The sequence below is a fragment of the Gobio gobio genome (assembly GCF_949357685.1).
Source record: "Gobio gobio genome assembly, chromosome: 17".
NCBI lineage: Eukaryota > Metazoa > Chordata > Actinopteri > Cypriniformes > Gobionidae > Gobio > Gobio gobio.
Genome location: NC_137110.1, coordinates 22,820,786 through 22,843,545, shown reverse-complemented (window position 1 = coordinate 22,843,545; position 22,760 = coordinate 22,820,786). Strand labels below are relative to the sequence as shown.

General features: G+C 38.0%; 1 protein-coding gene across 2 annotated transcripts in view; it reads right to left on the bottom strand.

The window, feature by feature from the left end:
* tmem131 (transmembrane protein 131) overlaps positions 1–22,760 on the bottom strand; it is a 48,505-nt gene that overhangs the window by 2,674 nt on the left and 23,071 nt on the right. Inside the window, exons 11-40 of one of the 2 annotated variants that reach the window (XM_079841441.1) lie at positions 22,677–22,738; positions 22,297–22,405; positions 21,760–21,868; positions 21,533–21,686; positions 21,277–21,447; positions 21,030–21,140; positions 20,736–20,870; positions 19,436–19,540; positions 15,738–15,824; positions 15,223–15,375; positions 14,963–15,038; positions 14,743–14,857; positions 14,514–14,652; positions 10,572–10,681; positions 6,614–6,686; positions 6,270–6,421; positions 6,044–6,186; positions 5,749–5,932; positions 5,407–5,592; positions 3,566–3,721; positions 2,992–3,446; positions 2,704–2,888; positions 2,460–2,596; positions 1,472–1,593; positions 1,216–1,371; positions 954–1,110; positions 706–821; positions 475–562; positions 282–385; positions 32–174 (exon numbers count right to left, since the gene is read on the bottom strand). In XM_079841441.1, the coding sequence (XP_079697567.1) occupies positions 32–174; positions 282–385; positions 475–562; positions 706–821; positions 954–1,110; positions 1,216–1,371; positions 1,472–1,593; positions 2,460–2,596; positions 2,704–2,888; positions 2,992–3,446; positions 3,566–3,721; positions 5,407–5,592; positions 5,749–5,932; positions 6,044–6,186; positions 6,270–6,421; positions 6,614–6,686; positions 10,572–10,681; positions 14,514–14,652; positions 14,743–14,857; positions 14,963–15,038; positions 15,223–15,375; positions 15,738–15,824; positions 19,436–19,540; positions 20,736–20,870; positions 21,030–21,140; positions 21,277–21,447; positions 21,533–21,686; positions 21,760–21,868; positions 22,297–22,405; positions 22,677–22,738 (4,193 nt within the window). The remainder of the gene's footprint in view (positions 1–31; positions 175–281; positions 386–474; positions 563–705; positions 822–953; positions 1,111–1,215; positions 1,372–1,471; positions 1,594–2,459; positions 2,597–2,703; positions 2,889–2,991; positions 3,447–3,565; positions 3,722–5,406; positions 5,593–5,748; positions 5,933–6,043; positions 6,187–6,269; positions 6,422–6,613; positions 6,687–10,571; positions 10,682–14,513; positions 14,653–14,742; positions 14,858–14,962; positions 15,039–15,222; positions 15,376–15,737; positions 15,825–19,435; positions 19,541–20,735; positions 20,871–21,029; positions 21,141–21,276; positions 21,448–21,532; positions 21,687–21,759; positions 21,869–22,296; positions 22,406–22,676; positions 22,739–22,760) is intronic. The other variant, XM_079841442.1, reaches the window with a different exon arrangement.

Below are 22,760 nucleotides of genomic sequence, written 5' to 3'. Positions count from 1 at the left end.
GTGAGAAGCTGACAAGGAATAGATATCTTACAGTTGTTGGAGTTGCTGGGGATCCAGTGCTGGTAGCCCAGGAATTACCAGGCTCAGTCTCCCAGATGGAAGGAGACACTGGAGTGTACTCAGGCCAACTCTGCTGGGGCTCTGAACTCTTGGGAACGGTCATGCCTCTGAAAACTAATGGAGAGAATAACCATATTATTGGATACATTGGCATTGCAACTGGATTTTAGCATTTTATTTTTTTAATTCAAATTTTAAAATGTTAACAGGTTTTTGCATACCTCCAGAGAGGTTAAGAGGATTGTTGGGTCCAAAAGCAGAGAAAGCATTAACTGGAGCAAATCCGGGGCTACTGGTGGTGTCTATTGGGCTCCACAGTCCAGAGCTAAAAGATGCACAATGGCATTATAAATATACTTGTAAAAACAGATGGGGAAGATGATTAAACACTGTTTCTTTATGAAGGCACCGCACCTGTCAGATCCATCACTCTCCACTGATGTCATGTGAGACAGTGTCACCTTCCCCAGACTGTCAGCTTTACTAGCTGAGCCACTACCACCTGTGAAAACAAGAGCACACACAATTTGTATAACATTTATAAATAAATATAGGTTAATGGCATCGGCCACATTTTTCCTGGTCAGTGCACAACTACATTACAGTTTATCCATAATCATCATCATATTTAATAGACAAACTCACCAGGGCTTTTGTCATAGCCAGCAGCTACAGCAGCAAAAGTTGGATTTCCATTTTGACCAGGCAAAGAGGCCGACTTGGTGAGCTTATTCCCTGGAGCCTTCTTTAAAGTAGCCTCACTATAAAAATATAGAAGAAAAACAACGTCACTCATATATTTCCATGATGAAATGAGGAAATGCCTTGATGGAAGTTACTCAAATGAGTTCTAGTATTATGTGCACTTTAAAGCACACGCCTGTTGAAATCACCTGTTGGTGTGGAGCATGCTGCTGTAGCTTCCACGAGGCACCAGGCTAGGGGAGGTTGGGGGTGGAGAACAGGTTCTGGAGAGGACTGAACTGGGTCCTTTCAGGAAGGAGTCTGCATGCATGGTCTGCATAGATATCTGCTGAAGACTGTCTGCTTCTGATAAGACATGAGACAAATATTTACATTTTGGGATAAGAATACATAAAATAGCAAACTGACTCATAAATAAGCCCAGGTTATACTTTCGGACTCATTTCTTACGGTTGCCAGTTTTGCTGAGAGGAACATCCCATTCTGGTGGCGGGGACTCTTTCTCTCCTTCTGATCCACTGCTATGACCCAGCTCTGACATTGAGCCATTGGATACAAACTTTCCAAGTGGAGATAGCCGGTCATCACCCATCTTTCCACTGACTACTAGGACAGAGAGAGTAAAAATGATTTCAAAATGGTTTCAAGAGTTAACACTTAACAGAGATTCAAAAGGTGGGTGGAAAAGCTGAAATTTGACACATACGTTTGCCCAGAGCTCGTGGTTTGGAGAAGCCGTGATTTCCTGTATTGGCGAGGGTTTTGGTGAAGGTCTTGCGCTGCTTATCCTGTTTTTCCAGGGGTGTGACGTAAGGGAGTTCTAGAGAGCTGTGCAGAAAGAAAAAAAGAGTCACTGATATTAAATTGATCAGAGTAACAATAGAGTGTAGAAAATGTATATTGAGTATTCTAAGAGGCTCACTGGAGATTTCAAGGCCTTCAAGATGAAGTGCATGATTTTTGCCTCGCTAATGGCACCTCGGGTATCTCAAATAAAACCTCAGGCCCCTACCTCTAAAGGCCCTGATATACTTCAAGGGAAATGGAAGAATGAATTGATGTGCTGCAATTTCGAACAAAATCAGGACAAAACGAAATTTGTTTGGAGTCCGCTTCGGTGATTCGAAATAGCTCAGCAGCGCAGAACTTCCAGTAAACTTCTCACTGGCTGTTAAACACCTATGGACTGCCATTGGTCAAGATGATTACGAACAGGTGGGTAAATAGGCTCCACCTAATTTGACATACACTGGAAAGATGCTTTGGTAGAAATTGAAACTGTAAAATTGTAATTGAAATTCTGATTCCTGAAATTTAATTTGAACTTTTTGAATGTTCAATACTTGTAGTAAAGCTGCTTTGAAGCAATTTGTATTAAAAGCCCTATATAAATGAACAAGACTTGACTGGAGTGCCGAAATTGCAGCGCTTGTGCAAGCATTGCCACATCGCTATGATCAGATGCTTTCTAAACGGCTCCTTTCTCACTGTTGTCATTGTTGTGTTATTTAGAGAATTGCGTGCAGCACATATTCTTCTAACACCGCACCCAGCAGCTTCTGCAGACTTCCCACCTCTCCTGAAAGTTCAGCGAGTGTCTGGCATATTCATAGCTGAATGATATCCAGGAAATTGTTCCTTCCAAATCCCCCAACACCTATCTTTAACGCTATTTCAACAAACTCTGAACAAACCTGGATTTTTCCACTTGGTTCTCCTTCTTCAGGGTTGGTTGTTTCTTAGTTTTTAGTTTAGCAGGGAAGGGAGTAATTTCTTCTCTTTCTTTTCCATTGTCCATTGACATGGTTTTTCCCTTCACCTTCACTGGCTCCTGGTTAATAAGACAAATTGTGGTCAAAGAGTGCATCTAAAAAGCAACTAATCGCACGTTGTTTTGGAAGTACTCTGCTTGGTCTAGTATGTCTCACGTGTATGTACCTCTTTAATATTGGCCTCCATGTCTGGGTTAGAGGTCTCTGTGGTAGTAGAGGAGCTGTCATCATTGTCTGCCAGTGGCTCTTTTAAATCTTCTCCTTGAGCCTTTCCCTTTGTTTTCCTCTCTTTTTCCTCTTTCTTCTTAAGAGCTTTTGTTTTATTCTTCACTTTCCCTTTTGATTCAAGCACTGAAACACATAAGTAAAATGAGCAAGTTATATTGTGCATTTTGCAAATTGGCATAAGTTGAATGCTAATCTATAGTAATATTTCTATATTGTTATATATTACCTTTGTTTTGTGAGAACTGTTGTGAATTGTGTTCTAAAGACACATTATTGGCAGAAGACTCAGGCCTGTCGAGGTCTTTATCCATGGCTACCAGGAGTCGATTGTAATCCTGATCTTCTGTATTGTTGGCCCTTGTGCTGTTGGGCTGTGAGGGTGTTGAGCTCGGGAGGTCCTCCAGGAGGCCTGAGCCCTGCTGCTGTTGTTTGAAACTCCGGGCCTTCCGGTTAGTCAGCTGATTGAGTACTTGGCCACTATCTTTATTGAACGGAAAGGTGGAAGAGGATTGCATAGATCCAGAGCGGCCTGAACCAGATCTGGGCTTGCTGTCTGGCAGAACACCGTTGCTGTTGGAAGTGGAGTGTGGACCACCTTGCCGACCCCCAGACCGCCCACCAACACTTGACCCGTACATTCCTCTTGTCGAGTTCTGGTTTGAGTCGGCAAAATCATTCAAGCTGCAACAGATTAAGTTTCATTTCATAAAATTTCTCTGATAAAAAGATGGAGTAAATCGGAGAGAAACAAAAATGGCATATCACTTTTATAAACAAAAAAATAAATAATCCTCACTCACTTAGCATCACTTTGAATTCGTACAATTTCCCTGAGATCAAAAGGTTTTCCAGTCTCCATGGGAGAGTTGGATTCCACAGACAGCCGTCGTTTGAAGGGCTCCCATATTCCTTGGGCCTCCAGATAGGCAGTAGCGATTACCAGCAGGAACATGGAGCTAGAGAAATATCACAGTGTTATTCATCTACAGATAAAGAGATAAGTACTTTATTAATCCCAGTCAGTATTTTCTTAAAGAAATGAATACTTTTTAATAGTTAAGTATTAATAGTTTAAATGACCTTTTCACCAAAAAAAAAAACATGTATTAGTTTCCACAAAAAAATATTAAGCAGAACAACTGTTGTCAACATTGATAAGAAATGTTTCTTGAGCACCAAATCAGTATATTATTATACGAGTACAGGGAGTGCAGAATTATTAGGCACGTTGATTTTCTGATCATATTTTTTTTCCAGGCACATTTGACCAATTCCAAACCACAGTAATCCTAATAACTACTATTGATTTAGTATTTAATAATGTATAAGTGATATATAATTGTTCATGAAGGCTGGAAATGAAAATCACCTTATATTCAGGTGTGCAGAATTATTAGGCATGTTTTCTTTTACAGATAAATTGAGCCAAAAAAGAGATTTAACTCAGACTGAAAAGTCAAAAAGTATTAAATGCCCATGAGAAGGATGCAATACTAATGCAATACTAGACATTGCAGTTAAGGCATGACCATTGGACAGTGAAATGCTCGTTGGGTCAGCAGGATCTGACAAAAACAGGTGGTGAAGAAAAGACACCTGTTAACTGCAAAAGAATTAAGAATTAAGGTGAAGAATTAAGGGTGAAACCATCAGGAACCCTTTAGTCTCCAGCGCCACCATTTTCCAAAGCTGCAACCTACCTGGAGTCTCCAAAAGTGCAAGGTGTCAGGATCTCAGAGACTTCAGTTAGGTAAAGAATCCTAAAAAATGACCTGGCAGTATGTTTTGGGAGTTAATTTTTAGTCCATCTCTGCAAAACGGACTTCAGGATGGACTAAAATGAACTCCCAAAACGTACTGCCAGATTCTGGAAGATGAATTCTTCAAACAGTGGTACTAGAGGATGTGGTGCTGGTCCTTCAAGAGTCATTCTCAACCTATAAAACCTATAAAGCCTATAAAAAAGCAGGCTTCATGTATTTTACAACACTTCAGCTTATGATTCTTATCTAGTGGGGGTCATTTTTTAGGATTCTTTACCTAACTGAAGTCTCTGAGATCCTGACACCTTGCACTTCTGGAGACTCCAGGTAGGTTGCAGCTTTGGAAAATGGTGGCGCTGGAGACTAAAGGGTTCCTGATGGTTTCACCCTTAATTCTTCACCTTAATTCTTAATTCTTTTGCAGTTAACAGGCGTATTTTCTTCACCACCTGTTTTTGTCAGATCCTGCTGACCCAACGAGCATTTCACTCTCCAGTGGTCATGCCTTAACTGCAATGTCTAGTATTGCATTAGTATTGCATCCTTCTCATGGGCATTTAATACTTTTTGACTTTTCAGTCTGAGTTAAATCTCTTTTTTGGCTCAATTTATCTGTAAAAGAAAACATGCCTAATAATTCTGCACACCTCAGTATAAGGTGATTTTCATTTCCAGCCTTCATGAACAATTATATATCACTTATACATTATTAAATACTAAATCAATAGTAGTTATTAGGATTACTGTGGTTTGGAATTGGTCAAATGTGCCTGGAAAAAAAATATGATCAGAAAATCAACGTGCCTAATAATTCTGCACTCCCTGTATGTGTTTAGACTCTCTTAGCTATCAGGTGACCAAAGAATGAGAAATCAGACCTCATAATGAGGGAGACGATGATGTAGAGCTCAAGCTCCCAGTTGGGTCGGGGAAGGGTCTCGGCACACACTGCCAGCATGTGATATGGCAATGATGCATTCAGCACGAACGCAAACACTGAGCCCCCCGCAGTCACCAACTTCAGCTCCCGGATCACTCTGGATGATGTGAAATCTGGTGTAAACCTGCACATCACAAGATAGTCAAGAGCTAATCATCTTTGTTCAACTGTTATTTATGATCGAACTCTCTAAAAGACATAAATGGGAATGAAAAGTTTTAAAAGACATTATTAGCAACATTTATTTTTTTGTTAAAAAGGTAACTATGAAATCACTCACAGTATGACGAGGTCTTTTGAAGTGTTTGGTTTGAGTGCAAATTCTTCACAGTTGAGAACTTTGAAGCCATAACCCTCACATGTGTTGCCACTGATCTCCATAGATCGAATGTGAATCGGGAGAAGCCCTGTGTTCTCCAGCCTGAAAGTCCTTCGAAGAGTGAAGTTTGGTTCCTTGGCTTTCACTTAAAGAATTGAGAAACACATTCAATCAGTATGTGAATAGAAAGATACAGAATATCAACTAGTTGTTAACTATGAAAACATCAGAATTGTTATTTAACTTTGACACTCACCATCTGAACAGTCTTTGAGGAATGCCTCTGTAAGTTTAAACCTCAGAGAGCTGCCGAGACCTGGGGCTTTACCAGCCAGTCTAAGACTCTCTGTGGTGCCTTGACCATGAACTATGATCAAGTCTACTATCGTCAGGTTGTTCCTGTGAAAACATGACAAGTGTAATGTGCAACAGCACTCTCATAACTTTCTATTTTCAGTGCTCATTTGGCAGACTAAACTTACCTGACAACTAGCAAAGAAGAGACACTGTGATTGGTAATGGGTCTGAACCTCACACTGAAGGACTTTACCTCCCCAGGCATAAGAAGCAAGTTGTATACATAGGGCCGAGTCCAACCTTCAACAAATCCTGTGGAACTCTTCATCACTGAAGACTGACAAACATACAGAAATCATCATTAGCAGCATTAACACCACAACCACAGTGTAGCAATTCTTGATTTGGGTGGTTATCGTGAAAGGAATGAAAGTAGAAGAATTAAGTTAAATAACACCACAACCACAAGTCCAAATCAATTATACAATGAAATGCCACTACATGGTCACAATAAGTCCTTGTTACTTACATGATTTTTATGGACCTGGAATTCAAATGTATTTGTGACCATGTTGATGTTGGACAACTTTCCTAAAGGAAACCTTGAAGGAACAACAGGATAGAAACAAATGAAAATCAGTTTTAAAGGCTGCACAATATTTCAAAAGAACTGACACTGCAACATTTTGTTTTTATCAGCAACACATATTGTGATACGAAAAATACAGGAATGATCGACAGATGACTAGCTCCATCACCAGATAGAATAGCTTTATTTGAAAAGAATGAATAATTCTACTGATTTGGCTGATTTTGTAGGTGAGTGCATTTAAAGTGGACAAAGTTTTTTTTTTTAAAGTTGTTTTCATAGGCCACATTCCCACAGTTTTTGAGCCATTCAAAGACTATACAATGAATGCGATTTCATAATCGTACCAAGGCACATTGTAATTTTGAATTTATTTCAATATATCATGGTTTTTCAAACTGGAGTGTGCAGAGAGTTTCAGAAGAATACAAAATAATAAAAAGTAATACAAAATTTCCATGTACATTTACTGTACATACTGATATTTCATTCTGGTTTCTAAAGACTGTTCAGGTACAAATACATTTGTCAAATGTTTCACTTCAGGTTTACACATCTAGCACTACTCTATTAGTAAAAATACACAGTCAATCTCCATATAATATTTTACTTTGTATTATTTACATATATATTTTTTTCAATTTTAAGGTTAAGATATTTACTTGCCCTGCCAAAGATTTCACTGGCCTTGCTACAAAAACAGTAATGGTTTTCGTTGTTTTTGACATAACATTTCAATTCCACAGCAACTAATACAAGCCAAACTAATGTAAAAGTTCAAAAATTATTAAAGAGAAATAAACAGTAATAAAACAACAACAAATAAAACAAAATTACAAACAATAACAAATAATTACAACAAAAAGATACAAGTGAAATAAATAGACATTTTTCCGGTAGGTCTAACAGTGGTATTCAGGCAAGAAATGCTACAGAAATTGAATAAAGTAATCAAATGTAAAATAACACTGCACAGTCTTCACTGTATAAATTAAATATAGATTAAACCTTAGAAGTGTATGAGTAAGATCTGTTTAAGCTGGTCCCTGGAGCGGTTCGAACATTCAGTGTGTCACGTGATCGATTATGATCATCATGTCAACGATTCGATATCATGATGCATCACAATTTTCAATATTACATGACTAAATTTTTGTCAATGAATAGTCAGATATATGAACGCCCTTTTTATTTTATCTGCTCCAAGAAAGTACATTTCCTGAATCAATTTATCTGGATAACTATTAGGTTCAGTAATATTTGACAATGAGAATATATCAGATAGTACATGTCATGATATAGTTAACAAGTTTGAATATTTTGAATTAAAAAAACAAAAACAAAAATAAAAGCGATACATCTGTCATTAAGTGCTATTGTGGCTGCGGTGTGTCACGTGAAAAGCATGACGCGTCATGGAAATAAGATGATCTTTCTAAAATAACGATCGCCTTAAAAAAACTCGAGCTGGGGGGGATCAGCTAGAATATTTTAAACTTGCGTATAAAAGGGTTGAAGCTACTAAAGTTATTCAGGCAAGAGCAGTGAGTGATTCTTTTTCTTTTGTTGTTTGATTAACCCTTTCACACGTAAGTATCAAATATTCTGGCTTTACAACACGTGAAATCATCCACTTCTCCCGAAATACATGAAAGTAAGTGGCCAGTGAACTGGGAGAAGAATAGTGGAAACGTTAAAGTTACTTGCACAATGTGTATCTGATATGATTAAAACTTGTTGTCTAATTATTAGTGGTGCAACGGATCACAAAACTCACGGTTCGGATTACACTACGGATCGGATCATTTTTCGGATCAGAATAAAAGGGGGAGGAGACTATTTTTATTTGCTTTCCATTTATTACATGAAAACTTTTGGTGTTAACATAACCTATATGTACACAGGAACTTTAACAAGGAACTTTTGGGAACAAGGAACAAAAAATAAAATAAATAAATAACCATCTGAATAAATCCAATTTGACTAAAAACAACCTGAGACGTGAATGTGGGCCTGAGCTTTTTTTTTTAAAGATTAGGATGTCAACATTCTCAGGGAGAGAGTAAACCTCTCACACTTGTCAGCATTGCAATTCTCTTTGTAGGCCTATACACTATTTTATAGATATCATGTTTAAACGCTCTACACTTAAACGTTTTATTGAATTCATTACTTTATATTTATATAGCCCAGTACCTACTTTAGATGTATATTACGTTGGTCATGCAAGTTGCAAAACAGACAATAGACTATGTTAAAATAACAAACATTTTAAATTAAAACTTACGATAGACAAAAACCGACTGTCATCTTTTCTTTCGTTTTTAAATCTTTTTACAAGAAATCCTGCAGGTCATAAAGAACTTTGTTTTTCCACCTCCAAGAAAGGACAGGTGCTCTCCATTATTTCTCCTTGTTTACTTAAAGGCCGTTTTCCTTGCTTTACTCGAGGCAAAAAGCCATGTGTTGACTTTGAAACACAGTAGACTTTACATTATATGCATCTGTGGTGGAATTACTAGATTTTCACATCTATACATGTTTGTTTTAATGCGGATGCGCTGTCACTTTAATTCAGCGCCAGCACATCAAAAAATAGACTCTGTGCGGAAACGATCGCAGCACAGCTGTATGGCTACCGACGGACCGAAGCTGCGTGCAGTGTGAAAGCTGTATCCGTTAACAAGGGTACGGAAAAAATACGCACTGCAAACGGAGTATGTGTGAAACGGGCGTCAGCAGGTGCCATGCTCGATGTATGCGCCACTTTCATACGGCTTTCTCGTGCCATAGTGCCTACATACTGTTAGAGTTTTGTCCACCACCCTTCTTCTGTCCTCATTATATTTTACGGGGAAGCCAAAATTACCCATACACGCGATTTGAATGATGCGGGAGGCTTTTCAAGTTCTTCTACTTCTCCGCTAGCCACTGCTGACTGATTAACATGCCCTGTTCACGTGAACACATGTTTTTCTCTGAAACTCAGCATCGAGTTTAAAGGAACGAGATCACTTAAAAAGCAATATCGGCAGAAAAACTGTCTTTTAGTCTGCGATCACTAAACAATTCAGATTAATCCACAAGTTAAAAAAAAGCGCAATAAATCCGCGGGTCACGTGCGTGCCGAACCGTGGGTCTCCGTTACACCCCTACTAATTATAATGGAAAGGATTATTGCCACTTTTATAGACATCAGTGTGTATTTTACAAACTCTAAATGTATTGTTTTGCTGGTACTTATGTGCATTTAAATGTCTGAAACCTAAAAAAAATTTTATGTGGTTGAAAACACTGAATAGTTGTTGTATATGACAAGCGCTGAATATGTGTCTCTGGCTCAGCGCTAGCCAACGAGCGAAAGCACATTTGAATTTAGAACGTACGTGCGAAAGGGTTAACATTAAATTATATATACAGCAGCAGGTATATTTAGGCTGCTGTCACTTTAAGACTTATGCATGGATCCAATATATGCACACATCCGATTTTCTCTCACTTAAGACATAATCCAAATATGTTTACGAGAATACTCACTAAGACCAAGCATTTCAAACATAATTTTGTGTGTATTTGTCCATTCAAGAGCAGTAAGACGACAAAGAGAACACAATTCGGTACTTATGCACTGTCTGAAAGGAGGCTTTCTGTGTGCACGCTTCAGATGTGTGCGAACAGAAAACTATCAGACAGCTTGCGGGTACTGAATTGAGTTCTCTTACACATCTTCTTGCACTTGAAGGCCCGGGGCAGTCCTTATATAGAGCCCTGGATGGTATAAACAGGTCTTCTAACATGAAAACACATAACTTCCTTTATATTTCTGCAAGTGGGTCATCATGTATGGGGGTCTGTAGCATCAGTACCCATGGATTAACGCATAAGAAAAGTGCCTTACCTGTCAGCAAGTTTGCCTGTGAACACTGAAGGATTTGGGTACAGAGCCAGAGGAAGAACCTGGACATAGACTGGTACATCGGCTGGGTTTTCTAGAATCACTTCTTCTTCCTTAAAAGGCAAGTTCAGGTCAATGTATTTGACTACAGTGAAAATACTATAGTATACTTACATATTGGTAGCTAAAACAAATGAATATAAAGATATTTAATAGTGCTGGGCATCGATTAAAAAAGAAAGAAAGAATTAATCGATTTTTTTCTGTAATTAATCGCGATTAATCGCAAGTTTTTAATATTGTAATAATTTCATTTACTCTCCAAATTAATAAACATAATTTCTCATAAACAATTTAAAGACAGCATATTTTAAATATGTGTTGTATTGTCATGTTTTTATGAATGAAGGCCAGTATCACTGATACTAAAGTCTCTATGAAACATTAATGACGTTACATTACAGTATAACTGAAAGCTCCCAATTTCAACATTTATTAGGCTTAAAAAAAAAAAAAAAAAACTTTTAATTTAAGTGAACTTAAAACTATCTTTACATAAACCCAAAATAATAAATGTTATATTTAACCATGTGCTTCCCTGTTAGACATATACAGAAATGTAATAGTTATCAAACACCTTTCTTAAAGGTGGGGTAGGTAAGTCTGATCTAAAACACTTTTGTCCAAATTTGTTTAAACTGTCTTTATATGTCAATACATAATTAAAATTTAAGTACTCTGAAAAAGAGAGTATAAAAATCGAGTGACTCTAGACTTTTTAATCTGCAATAAACACCGCTCATTATTTTCGTTCGGGCCGAATCAAGTGATTGGCTTGGGCGACTGTCACTCTTTCTCGCTACCATGGCTACCGCCGCTTTTGCTACAGGATCTGCCCACATGTGCGCGTCCCACTGTTGCCAAGTCGGGCTACTTCAGACACTGTTGCCGCGGCTGTTTTTCATGTCCGCGGGTTGAAGCGACCCCAATTATGTGATGTTTTGCCCCGGGATTTGCGAATTTTAGCAGGCAGCCCTACCAAGAAGACACATATTTTACCCCCCAAATGCGATTTTTACCGGAGAAACACGATTGGGCTTGTTTTGGGCTAGTTTTGAGTAGCAATTGGGCGGATTTTGTTGAGAAAACCTGGCAACCCTGGCGCACCCGTTTGAGTTCAAGAGGCTGTATTTCTGCTGGACAGGTAATCTTTCATTTTGATTATACATTTTTTTGGTTTATGTTTTCATGAAGCATGTCTCACTAGCACACGTAGCTGCCTAATATAGCTAATTTAGCATAAAGTTACAATGTTATACACTTAGCGAGCCATTAGTAGAGATGATAAATACTCAATATGCTTAGCTCAAGTTGATCGCTGTCGTGTTGAATTTCGCAAAATGTAACTTTAGATAACAAAATGCACGTGTAAAAGCTAGTACACTGCATCCAGGAACTTTTTTTAGAACTAGGTTAGCTTTAGCTACTACCCTCTGTCTAAACTCTTCTACCATGTTCACCGGGAACTTTACCTGCACGTTTATTTCGGCCCTTGGTTTGTTTTTATATACTCTACCAGTGTTTACATCTTGTATCTGTGTGTGTCGTAGACACTGTGTTGTGTGTGTATTTTAAACTTTACCAGTATCGTTATTCTAGCTTGAGAGTGAGTACTAAAAGACATCTTATTTGTTTATATTCATAATGATAAAGTTAGATCATAATCATAATTAAAGCTACAATTTTCTCTGTTCCCGTTGTTCTTTGATGAACATTAATGACAGGCATCATCAATGCTCCTGTCACTTTAAGAGCGGCCGCTGACGAACATGACGCGGATCTGACCCGATGTCCCGTGCATCTCATTTCCTCACAAATCTTTAAGTTAATTTAAGACGTTATTTAACTTATTTAAGACTCCTAATATTAGAATACTTAAAGGTCCCATGGCATGGCATTTTTCTATTATTTTATAGTGTTTCCTGAGGTGCACTTATATTGTTAGTATGATTTTTACATCATAAAATGTCATAATTTAGAAATAAAAGGCATTTTGTCTATACTTCTGTTTGCCCTGTGGCTGACTGCCCTGTTTCAAGAGGCGTGTCTGCTGTGAGACTTCAGTAAAAACGCCCACTGTTGTGATTGGCTGACATCTTTGCATTTGAAATGAGCGGAGGGGGCGTGGTTTAACGAGGTCTACGACGAATGAGCTGCTGCCAGAGAGACGGATGGACCCGAGTTCACTTCTCATCAGTTCTCTCAGCATGTCTCAGTTCAGGGTGAACTGTTGTAGTTACTAGAATATACTTCAGGTTATTAGTTTATTTCTAGTCGGAGGGGCTGTCACTCATGTCAGAAAGTTAGTAACTTTAGTAAATTATGGATCAGCGCTGACTCGAGACGCGAACCGTTTAGAACGATTCAGTCCGATTTGGTGAACTGGTTCGGTTCACTAAAAAGAACCGATTCAAAAGAATGATTCGTTCGCGAACCGGACATCACGGAGACGGAGCGATTGCTAACAAAGTTATTTATAGTAACTACTGAGTTGTGAGAGCGCTGTCTGTCAGCGCGAGTTTATTGTGTTTGTATCTGAGAGTTCTGAATAAACACGAGTCCCAGTCACGCCGAGTCCGTCTTCATCATTATTCTACCAACTTTGTAACACATGCAATGTACCATTACAGCGAGATGAACTAGTTAGTAAGTTTGATTAAAGCATTATTTCTAGATATGTTCATACAATCATATCAAAAGCGTCAGTGACGCGCATTGAGTAACTTACACAGCGCAAACAAAGACACAACAGCAGTAATCGAATGTAATCCAGTTTATTGTGGGGAAAGCTGGCTAGCCTAGCCGGATACCCTCACGCTTACCCCCCTTCTGCTTAATCTCACGCCGCGTTTGGTGCCTCCGCTGTGGGCCAGATGCAGTACTGGGGGTCGGGGATGTTGAAGGCCGAGCTTCGGCGTGCGTGAGGTTTATCTCTAAAGATGTGGCTCTGCCAATGTTGAGCAGAAACTCCCGACTGTATGCACATTTTAGAACAGATAGACGCGACGAGGACGTACAAAAACACTGACTCACAAGATAGAAAACACGAAAACACCGTTCTGTCGGGAGAGAGAGAAGCCGCAGTGTGTGCACGAATAATAAATAATTAGCTACACATAAGAAATCACTGATCACAGATCAGAAGGAACTGAAAAAAGACTTCTGTTTTCATTTGTACATCCAAACACTGAGAAACTGCCAGCATTCACTCGTTCACAAGCCTTGATCTCTCCAGGACAAATATGGCACTTGCATGGGCGTGCCAGATTCTCTGGGCGGAGGAAAGGGAGGTAACCGTTCCTGCTTGGACGTCAAACCAGGAGACTTCAGGATTGGCTCGTCTGGCCTGTCATTTTCTCAACTCGGTTTTACACCGATCAACATTTCTATCCACTTGGGGACAATATTCAGGCTAGGGGAACTCATATTAATGTTGAAATACCTCATAAAATGAAAATTTCATGCCATGGGACCTTTAAAATCATCTGTGTTGTTGTTATTGTTTGTTCAAGAGCAAAAGAGAACTCGATGTGAGCAAACTGACGCGAGTCTGTCTATGCGTCGAGTGTGTGTGTGTCAGTGTGTGTCAGAGTGTCCCTTGATTAGCTGACATGAGACACACACACACACACCGTTCTCTTCGGTCTTGTCGCGCTTGGAAGCATTTATATGAATAGGAGCGTGATCATGTAACGCTAAGCAAAAATGGATATAAAAACGGACACTGCATTATTTGCGTTAAATATTTTTAATGCGTTAAGCTGAAAAAATTAATTGCCTGCGTTAACGCGTTAATTTGCCCAGCCCTAATATTTAATAATTAGGCACACAAGGAGAGGAGTATGTGTAGATTTCTGTAAATGATTGGTGTGTGAATACACTCACCGATGAGCTGTTGGTGTTTGTAAGAGGAAAATGGATCTGTTGTGATGAGTTGACCAGCGAGGGCCATGTGAGCTGCGCTGAGATTTTGGCCTGCACATTCTTCTGCAGATCTGTGTTCACTTCGAAGAAAGCTTCAACCCTTCACAAACAAGAGAATCACATCAAAGATACAATACAATCATTGTGTGCTTATCTTCATCTGGTTTAAAGCAAGATGCATCAGACTCACTCAAGGCCTGATTGCTCTTTGAGCTCTCGCCATCTTTTCAGGAGCCGCTGGTGTAGATCTACATCAGCGTCCCACATGTCCTCCTGCATAACTAAACCATGGGGCCTGGACTCCGCTGCAGGAAAAAAAAAAAACAGTATTCAGAAGTATTCAATGAAAACACGTACAAAAACGTTTTATTTTTTTGTGGAAAAACAGACTTATATTAAAGAAAGCATACATTTCAATACAAACGGTAATCCCACATAACAGTGATCACCACACTGCAAGCTGGCATCAAAATAAATGTTTGCTATCTGGAAAAGGAGTAAAAAACAAAAGTAAATTCTTAAGATATAAAACATCTGATTCATCCAAAATTATTCTACATTGCATTATTGTAGTTATAGCACAAAGTAAACCCGAGTAAACTGTGGGCAGGTGCATTTAAGTCAGAGCCGATTTAGTATAGCATAATAGTGTTGTAATTGGGCCTGGCACCTTGGACTTTCGTCTGGGTTCCAACTCCACTTTGTTATTGCGAAGTCGTTTGAAGTAAAACCGGACGTCCTCCGTGAGAGAGCGAATTTGCTGAAGCCTTACTTTCTGTGAGAATGAACTCTGTATGCTGAAACTTTGATGAACAACTTTTCCCTATATAGAAAACACACAGAAAAAACACAGCTGATGAAAAATCACTTCGAAATGGTCTGAAACCTAATGAATGGTCTCTTGTCTTGTAAAAATAACAGTGGTTTGCAAAACAGGTCATGTTAGCATATGGCACTGGACACAGGGAGTGGTGTTCAAACAGTGCCTGGGGGTAAAAGCAGGGATGAATCACATCCTCACATTACATGTACAATAGTAGTGTCTTTATTACGTTGAGATCTCAATGAACAGGTACTTTTGAACCATTTACAAAAATAAATCTACAAAAGGATATGACTATGATTTTGACAAGGACACTGAGAATTTACATACAATTATTTTTGATGATGATTTTAAATACTTACCGGGAACGAAGGGGGAAGAATGATTTGTTTTGGTGAACAGCTTAATGTTCCAACTGCTATGAGAGCCTTTACAGGGATGGTCAATATCTGAAAGAGACACATATAAACTGAAGTTTTGCTCAATAGTTGTCATTGTGTTGTTAAAGATATGCCATGTTTCTACCTATAGTGTGCCAGAGCTGGTGCAGGAGTTTGATCTGAAACTGTTCTGCACATTTTGCTCCCCTACAAAATCCCCTAAAACGTGCTGGTCTCAAACCAGTAACCATCAATGGCCGGATCCAGTATAATATACACAGCAAAATGTTTTCAGAACAGTTCAATCTGGCAAGATTGACATGAAAAATTTTTTTCTAGAAAGTTCCCATTATAAATAAATGAAAGTAATATTACAGACCTATTTGTATGTATGTGAATCTCCAGAATAATGTAGAAACAACATAAAGATATTGATATTATGATATTATACAGCGCCTGAAAATAGTCCCCAGCACGCTCTCTGTGCAAGCAGGTTGTCACGGTGGTTATGTTGACGGAAGTTAGGCGCTGCGTAATATCATTGCTCCGCTGCACCCTTGGTACGGCAGCAAAGTTCCTTGATTATTACGCAGGAATGAGAGTATAGTTCCTAGCCATATCGGTCTAGAAAATCACAACTTTTCATTTTTAGCAAGTGTATGTACTGCTCTCCATCGGTTCAAGTTTTTTACCCACTACCCCTCCACGCCCCAAACATAAGCAACGTTTCATTCTGTCTTTGATAGCGCATATACTGTAGGACAATTTTTGAAATAACACCATTCTAAACTAAATTTATTTCAAATTTAATTCAAGCACTTTCAAGGACCTATATTTGTTTTCAAGTACTTTCCAGGCCTTGAATCCATGTGTCTGAAATTCAAGTACTTTCAAGAAGCGTGGGAACCCAGCCGATAGCAGTACTGATACTGATGTCTCTATTAAATTTTAGCCATTAATTATAGCCATTCAACATTTCAGTATAATTGAAAGCTAACAATTTTAATATTTAATAGGCATTGATAAATATAACTTTAAATTTAAGTGAACTGAAAACAATCTTCACATAAACCCATTGTAATAAATGTCACATTTATCTGTGGCTTTAATGCCAAGGGTTTTTTCTACTTGCCTGGTCTGGCCAGTTCAGATATTTACCTGCCCTGCCAAAATTCACACAAAAAAAGTTGTTGTCATTGTTTTTGACCCATGTAACCTTGTAAACAGTGCTTTACAATATTCAGGTAGGTCTAAAGCCCAGGATACACTGCATGATATTAGCAATCCTATAAGATCATTACAAATTACACTGTGCGACATGGATCTATTAAACTTGGGTACGACGTGCAAGTAGACTGATCGATGATGACACCTATTGACTTGTAGGCTACGATGCAAGTGTCTATTGAAGAATAAAATGTCATCAGCATGTGCTAGTGGTAAACAAAAAGAGCAAGATGAATCGCACTTTGGCAGTTGTAGTTTTTATGTGTGCTGAAAAAAAAGAGGAAACGGTGAAAGAGGAAGGGAAAAGAGCTTGAGGTAAGCATTTTTAAGTTTTAGCGCCGTCACGTTGATTTCATGTCGCATTTTTATTGGCTGGTCAGTAGACGTAGGTCGTAGCAGCTAACACACTGTGCGGTGGTCATGTTGAATTTCTGACATTGTCAGAAAATGATCGTAGGCTATCTTTGGTCTCAAGACTGTGACAACGGCGGTCTTTGAACCTCTCTCATTGTACGACATAGGACCACCGAATAGGAGCCACGATCAAAGAAATCATCACGATTGTTTTACGATGACAATCTTTCGTCTGGGACAGCGAAAATCATGCGGTGTATCCCAGGTTTAACACAGGGGTGTTTTTTGTTGCAGAGTTTAGTTCCAACCCTACTCCAAAACACATACCTACAGTTTTCGAATAAGCCTGAAAGACTTGATTAGTTGGATCAGGTGTGTTTAATTAGGTTGACGCTAAACTCTGCAGGGCGGTGGTCTTCCAGGGGCCTGTACCATGATGGTAGTTTAACAAACTCAGGGTTACAGGATTAGTTTAGAGTTGACAAAACCAAACCAATCTATTCAGGCTTTGTTGGTCCCATGATGCTGATCATCAGCTTTCTCTGTCAACTCAGGCTTTGATCCTGAGTTTAGGAGTTTAGCTGTGACATCAGTAGTGAACAGCCAGTCACAGGCTATGGATCAGTGAAACTGAGATTCACTTCTCGCGAGAGAAGCCGCAAGATTAATTTCACTCTTCTGCAGAATATTACATGATTGAAAAATATTAAGAATTTAAACAAATTTACACAGCAAGAAGAAAAGAGCTGTCTATAAAAGAGTACAACTTAAAGAAAATATTCACTACGTCAATGCAAGTAAAAGTTACGTCAATGCAAGTAAAAGTTATGAAGTTAGTTTAGTTGATAAATAGAGAATTGAGTAATGTAGTAATTTGTATAGCTTTATTTATTGATTTTAAAGCTTATTTGTATGACCTTTGTATAGGCTATTTATATTAATTTCAACTAAGTGCCTATTAATGATTGATTAACTAAAATTATACATGTGTAATTGATTACGGGTAATCGGGTAAAATAATTACATAAATGATATCCAAATCATTCAAAATTATTATTATTATTATTAATAAGTATTGTTAAAAGCCAGACACTTTAGTCTTTAAAAACCATTATCTATGTAGTGACCTTTAATTTGGAGTAGAAACAGGGGGAGTGGCTTTATTGCATCAGAGGTGTGTCACTTTGCTCACAGCTGATTGGTCTAATTTCAGTTTGAGATCTCTTATCCAGAACATAACCTGCTCTGGAGCAAGTTAGCCGTGGAGCGCAAGTTACTATGGAGAGGAACACAGCTAAAAGCCAAACCACTTTTATGGTACCTAAAACCCAGGATTAGCACAAACAAAGCTTAAACATATCTGACTAGCCAGCTAAACCGGCTTCATGGTATAGGCCCCAGGGCTGCGTTCCACTCCACTTTTAGACACGCACTTCCCCAAGCACTTCCCCTCGGGGGAATCCCTGCTGCCATTTTAAAGTACGTTCCACTTCATGAAGTGGACGAGGGAAGTTTAAATGGACAAACCCTCAACTCCCTCGATTTTGACTTCATATGTACACTTCAGGCAGCTTCATATACCACAATGCAACACGATTGTGATGTCACCGCGTTTAATTTACCACACCACAAACAACTATGATATATTATTATTTTTTTTTATATATATTTAAAAACAACCCAAACACAGCTATCTACATATATAATGCTGCATTCATTTTGTAAGGAAAATAAATAAATAAATCAACTCCATAGTGGATTCCAAGTGATCAAGGGCTTAGGATGTTCCAATTCAGCCCATTGCAAGGTTCCGCCAGTAGTGAGCACTCATGCAACGTAAGCAATGATCTGACACGCATCCATTTTCTCACTCTATAATGTTCATTTAAGACTTTTTAACTCATTTAAGACTCTGCTTACAAGGATACTCAACAAAACAGGGATTTTGTGTTTTTGTGATTCAATGACACCATAAACCTTCATTGATTTAAGTTCACAGATCCCCTGCCCAAGCATCAGCGCCCAGCGCACGAGACTCAGCGCCAGTTTTGTAGAAAAGAGGTAATAAGAGACCCACATATTCTGGATGAAACGCATACCTCATAGTCTGTTGTAATGTGTATGGCTCCATCATAAACTCCTTCTAGAGCTTTAGCCACCAAAGTGACTTTAAAAGCTGCGTAATAGCCTGAGGCTAAAATTACCTGTAAGGAAACAGACATGCAATATAAAGTTATGAACACCTATTCGTACAAATGAGAGTCCTGTAACCATCCTGCGTTTCTTAAACAAATGCACATACATACTGAAAAACAACCCATTCCCGGTGTTCATATTTACTTTTAAAATATGAAAAACATGGCAAGGAATTTGCAGGGATTTCCTTACATTATATGAACTCTTTCAATAATGTTAACTTTATAAATCCTCCCTAATTAGATGAATATAAGCATGTTTCTTCTATACTGATTATTAATGCTGGAACATTGTGTGATAGCCCAATAAATATCACAACATGGAATAATAAACTTTACATTTAATGCACCAGCTCAATTCAGTGTAACCCTAACCTTATGAATATAAAAGACAAGTCTAACTGAAGCATTTCTCTGTGTACTATCCGGTTTACATTACCTTATTTGGGGTCTTTTTAAAAAAAAATAATTAAATAACTTCTGTGCATGCAGTACCCCAAAACCACAAATCTTGCGACACTTCTGCAATTTTACCACAAGTATGGACATGCAAAGATTCCACCGGAAGTCATATGACTGCCTGCAGATATAATCCAATCTGAGATAGCCATGTATGGCTCTATTTGGTTATCAGCTGTGTTTCCAATCTTTAAAATCTGAAATATTTTCAATGACATAAAGACCACAAAATATTTATATACATTTATAACTATCTGAGCAGAGAAGGTGTATATATATATATATATATATATAAAAAAGGTGAAGGAGAGCGAATCATTTCAGGCGTTAAGTTGATTATTTATATAAAATTTATATTTTATATAAAAATATGAAGAAAAGAAAAATATATATTATTTACTAGTGTGCTATTGCAGTTACAAGTCATGACAAACATTCAGAATCTTTAAATGTAGTCAAACAGTTGTACTGCATAATGGTATTAGTATCACTTTTACAAACACTAGCACAGCTTTTCCGAATCCACACTTTCCACTTTACAGTACATTTCAACCTATAAATTTACACTTTTACAAGTTTTTAATATATGATGCAGAGATATTTATCTTAGCTAATGACTATTCCAGCATAAATACAACTTGGCCTCTGTGAAATGCTGTCCATTGCAGAGAAATTTATTCTGTAATGATTTAAACACTAGTTTTGGTAATGGACAGAAAAGGAGTGATAAAGACTGCACTCTTACGGTTTTGTACTGGGCAGCTGATGTGTTCTGCAGCTCTTGAATTCTGCTCAGTGCTATACTTCTGTTCCCTCTTTCTGTGTTAAGCAACTCCAATGACAGACTGTCTCCTGTCACCAACCATGACTTTATCTCCAACTGTAAGTACAGAGAAATCCCTAAACATGTGTTCATAGAGAAAAAGCCATATCGACATTACTGCTCACTCCAGTAATGTCTTGAAAGTTTAAAGGAGAACTGCTATTCTTATCCAAATGACAAAATGTGACAAAAGTACTGAACATGATGACCTCGCACCTCAATTGGGTTGCTGTTGACCACCACAAACACCAAACTGCTGGTGTCTGTGGCACTAAGGACACCAAAGTCTAAGATATGCTCTCGAAGACAGGGAGGAAGAACAATGGGCTGTTAAATAAGAAAGCAAAGACAAATCATGGCCACATAATCTCTGAAATTAAACAAAATGTACTCACAACATTTAAAATTCAGAATTAGATTAAATAAGTTACAGTTTGTCATGTGTAAGATGTTCCTAACGTACCTCTAAGAAGCCTGTGTAAGCCCTGACTGGCAGGTGAAATTTAGAAGCATTGGTGATGAGGAGAATGTTGCTGTCGATGTGGATGGAGGGTCTTACTGGTCGAAACAGAAGGGAGAAAATGTAGCGGGACTCATGGGGAGGGATAAGAACTGGTGTGCTGAAATTATGCACCTGTAAAAAAAACAAAAAAAAAACATTTTACTTTAACAAGTTTTCCTGCTGACAAAAATGTGTAGTCTAGAAAAAAATTCCTTACATTGAACATTGTCTTGGCTTCTTCGGGAAGGGAAACATTGTGGATTCGTATGGCAAAGTTGAAAGTATTAGTGAGGTAGATGGGCCTGTCCACTGGATCTACAGGACTGTCTCTGATGTGGAACAGGGTGGCTGTGTGGTCAAAGCCCAAGTACCTAGAAATGGTGAGCATAAATACATTGTAAATAGTTACAAAAATATAAATATATGCTGGTGAAAAATTCTTACCCTTCTAAAACTTCAGCTTGGTAAGGGATTTCAAGTTTTGAGTAGCTTTTCTCTTTTGCCTTCACTGTTATTTTCCCAGAAAACTGGTCTGACCTTCTTGCTTTTGAAGCTGGAACATAAAAAATAAAAAAAAACACCACAAACAATTATGTTGTTATATCTGTAAACAAACTCTTTGTTTAATGTAAAACAATGAATACAAATGTCTAAAATAAATAATTTCATGAGAATAAAAAAGTACTGGTAACATCGTAAACAGACTTGCTTTGATGTGATTTGAAGTTATTATTAGGTCCAAACAGAATATGCACATTATCATTATTATTATTTTTTTTTTAATCAAGATCCACATGATCATTACAGATTTCAAACAACAAATGCTTCTACCGTCTCCACTTTAAACTTGAATAACTGTTGAAAAAATAAAAATGTGTTTACTGACTGAGATTATCATCAAATCAATATGATGGGTTAATCTATATGAGGACAAAGGACAAATGCCCTCCTAATGATACCTCTTAAAAGAACAGCACTTACCATCAAAACTAATACTTGCAACTTTGGTATATCGGCTCTCTCCAGCTTTTAGTGTAATTTGCTTGAACTCAACTGCAACAGCTTCATTCGATGGAGTTGGCCTAACACTCTGTACAACACAAGCACATTAAGCACATATTTAATTCACTGGTTAAATCAAAAATCTTGCCAGACTTACTCTACAATTCAAAAGTTTGGGGTCAGTAAGATTCTTTCTAAAGAAATGAATACTTTGTTTTACAATATTACTGTTTATATAGCATTTTTATCAAATAAACACTTGGTGAGCATATTTGAAAAACATTTTTAAAAAATCTTACTGACTCCAAAATTGAACGGTAGTGTACAAATAAGCCATGTAAATAAGACCTATACATTACCATGATCGATACATCTTTTGTTCCTGAATTTAACAGATGCAAATTCAGTTGTTTTGGTCGATCTGAAAAGATGAAAAGACAGAG